The sequence below is a fragment of the Rhinolophus sinicus genome, chromosome 16 (genome assembly GCF_057876585.1).
Source record: "Rhinolophus sinicus isolate RSI-liver-muscle chromosome 16, RSI-T2T, whole genome shotgun sequence".
In the NCBI taxonomy this organism is placed as follows: Eukaryota; Metazoa; Chordata; class Mammalia; order Chiroptera; family Rhinolophidae; genus Rhinolophus; species Rhinolophus sinicus.
The window spans coordinates 25,061,788-25,064,321 of NC_142516.1; the positions used below are offsets into that span (position 1 = coordinate 25,061,788).

Consider the following 2,534-nt stretch of genomic DNA (forward strand, 5'->3'; position numbering starts at 1 on the left):
AAGTACTTATTAGTACACCTTTCGCATTTATAATTTTCTAAAGGTTTAAGAATGACTGTCAACATTTTGCATTTCCATCATATTATTTTTTAAAACCACAAGAATGTTTTATTTCTGCCATTAGAACAAAAACTAATAATATTCGCATTAGCAACCAAAATATTTCTACCATATGGTTTTGAATGATATGGTGAATTTGTTTTCACACGGTAATTTTCTATATTTGAATTTTGTGTCTGCAGCAGCTTTGAATATTGAGTCACAAGGTGTAACTCAGTATTTATAGTCCATCAGAGAAGGTTTTCCTACCCAGCATGTTCTTCACAGCAGCCTTTACATCCTTGTTGCGCAGACTATAAATGAGAGGGTTGATCATGGGGGTCACCACTCCATAGAAGAGGGAGATGAGGACCTCAAAGATGTTTTGTTTATCTGCACCAACAGAGCTTTTGGACTTGGGCTTTGCATACATGAAGAAAATGGTTCCATAGAATAGAATCACCACTGTCAGGTGGGCTGAGCAGGTGGAGAAGGCCTTATGTTTTCCTTCAGTGGAAGGGATCCTCAGAATAGTGGCTACGATAAAAATGTAAGAAATGGAAATGACCAGCAATGGAATAACCAGAACAATCAGATTTGAACCTGCCATGCTGATCACATTGACTGAGATATCAGCACAAGCCAGTTTTAAGATGGCCAGGATTTCACAGGCAATATGGTTAATGACGTTGTTAGCACAGAATGGTAATTGCATTGCCAGAGATGTCTGTACTGTTGAGTCCACAAGCCCAGAGACCCAGCATGCAGCGGCCATGGGCACATAGGCGCCTTTGCTCATGATGGCAGGGTATCTCAGTGGGTAGCAGATGGCCACGTAGCGGTCAAGTGCCATCATGCCCAGGAGCACACATTCTGTGACCCCCATGGCAAAGGAGAGAAACATTTGCACCATGCACCCAGAAAAGGAAACCCTTTTTCTTACTGTCAGAAAGCCGCCAAGAATTAGTGGGACAGAGGAGCTGGTGTAGCAAATGTCCAGGAAGGAAAGGTTACAGAGGAAGAAATACATGGGGGTGTGCAAGTGAGAATCATAGATGATTACTGAGATGAGGACTCCGTTTTCCAGCAGGATCATCAAGTACACCCATAAAATTAGCGCAAAGAAAACTATCTGGAGCTTTGGGTGGGCAGAAAGCCCAGCTAGGACAAATTCTGTCACTATGGATCCATTGGTCCTTTCCATGTTCCATATACCTTTTCTCCAACAGCACTCTGTGGAAGACAGAACAGAAATTTGTTAATACCATGTCTGTAAGAGCTCCTCTTTTAAGAATCATATTCAGTGTGACTGTAGTTATGGATTTGAATGCAACAATATAACTCTGGGTCAAATTTCTTACTGTAAACCCAGGCCACTAGAGCAGGACTCCCAATCTGATTTTTCTCAGGGTTAAGAGAAAACACATTTGATTATAGCATGGTTGGATCCCAGACCAGCTTATTGTCATTTCTACTACTTCTGCCTCTTAATTCATTGACTACAAAATCCCTGGCCTATCTCCTGGATGCAGCAGACAGATGTCTTGTTTTGGCAGTGATTCCTGCACTATGTTTTAAATTTAAGGTCCACATTGTAAAGGCAAGGTATATGACATAAAATTTAAATGAGAGGTCAACTGTACTTTTAGCTCATCTTCAAATAAATTATAATATTTGAAAACATTGGGCCCATTTCCATCATTGAGCTCAGTTACAAATGAACCATTGGATTCGAAGCATGTTCGCCATTCTACTGGAGTACCCTTTCCTTTCTCTCTCATCTGCTTGTCACTGGAGATGAATATTAGTTGCCAAATAATATGTTATTCTCAGTTGATCTCAATCATTTTTATTACCTGACAGAATCGTACATGTATTTGAATTCTTGACCCATACCTGCAAGGCTGCCTCCTCCACTAAGCACAGTAGGCCTGCCACACTGTTAGGAAACTAGGAAAATGTCTTGATTGCTTTTAAAATCTGCATAGAACAATGAATTTTTAAGTTTCAATACATAGTAAATTTACCTTTCTACCAATGCAGATATAAAATACAATTTTTAGTATCATTTCATGGAAGGGCCCATAAAGAGTGTCTAGGGCCCCTCAAAACACTGACGCAGTCCTGTGTGGTTAAGCTTTGGGTAGGCAGAAAGTCTCACCAGGACAAATTCTTTTTAGAGTTTAGTAAGGTGTGCTGATGGTATAAGTAGTCATTCCATATATGCATATAGCCTCATTGAGGACAGTCGCCTCATTGAAGGGACATATTTATATGAGTCCAGCGTGTGCCGCAATTTGATGAGGAAGCATGTGTTCAAGTAAATTTGTTGTTTAATAGAGATAAATTAAACGTATTTATAAAGTCAATTTTACTATGAATAGAGACATGTAATGTGTATTATGGGCTCTATCTACCTGTTTATTTTCACAGCATGCAAGAACAATCACTTAGGGATCAACTGTAAATAACAGTGCTTTTATTAAAATGTGTAC

The 2,534-nt window shown here is 39.5% G+C and overlaps 1 protein-coding gene across 1 annotated transcript; it reads right to left on the reverse strand.

Annotated features, from left to right (window-relative positions):
- Positions 1-280: 280 nt before the first annotated feature.
- On the reverse strand, positions 281-1,243 carry LOC109448635 (olfactory receptor 13C8). The gene has a single exon (XM_019734161.3). The coding sequence runs from the start codon at positions 1,241-1,243 to the stop codon at positions 281-283; it is 963 nt and encodes a 320-aa protein (XP_019589720.3).
- Between the last annotated feature and the right edge of the window lie 1,291 nt (positions 1,244-2,534).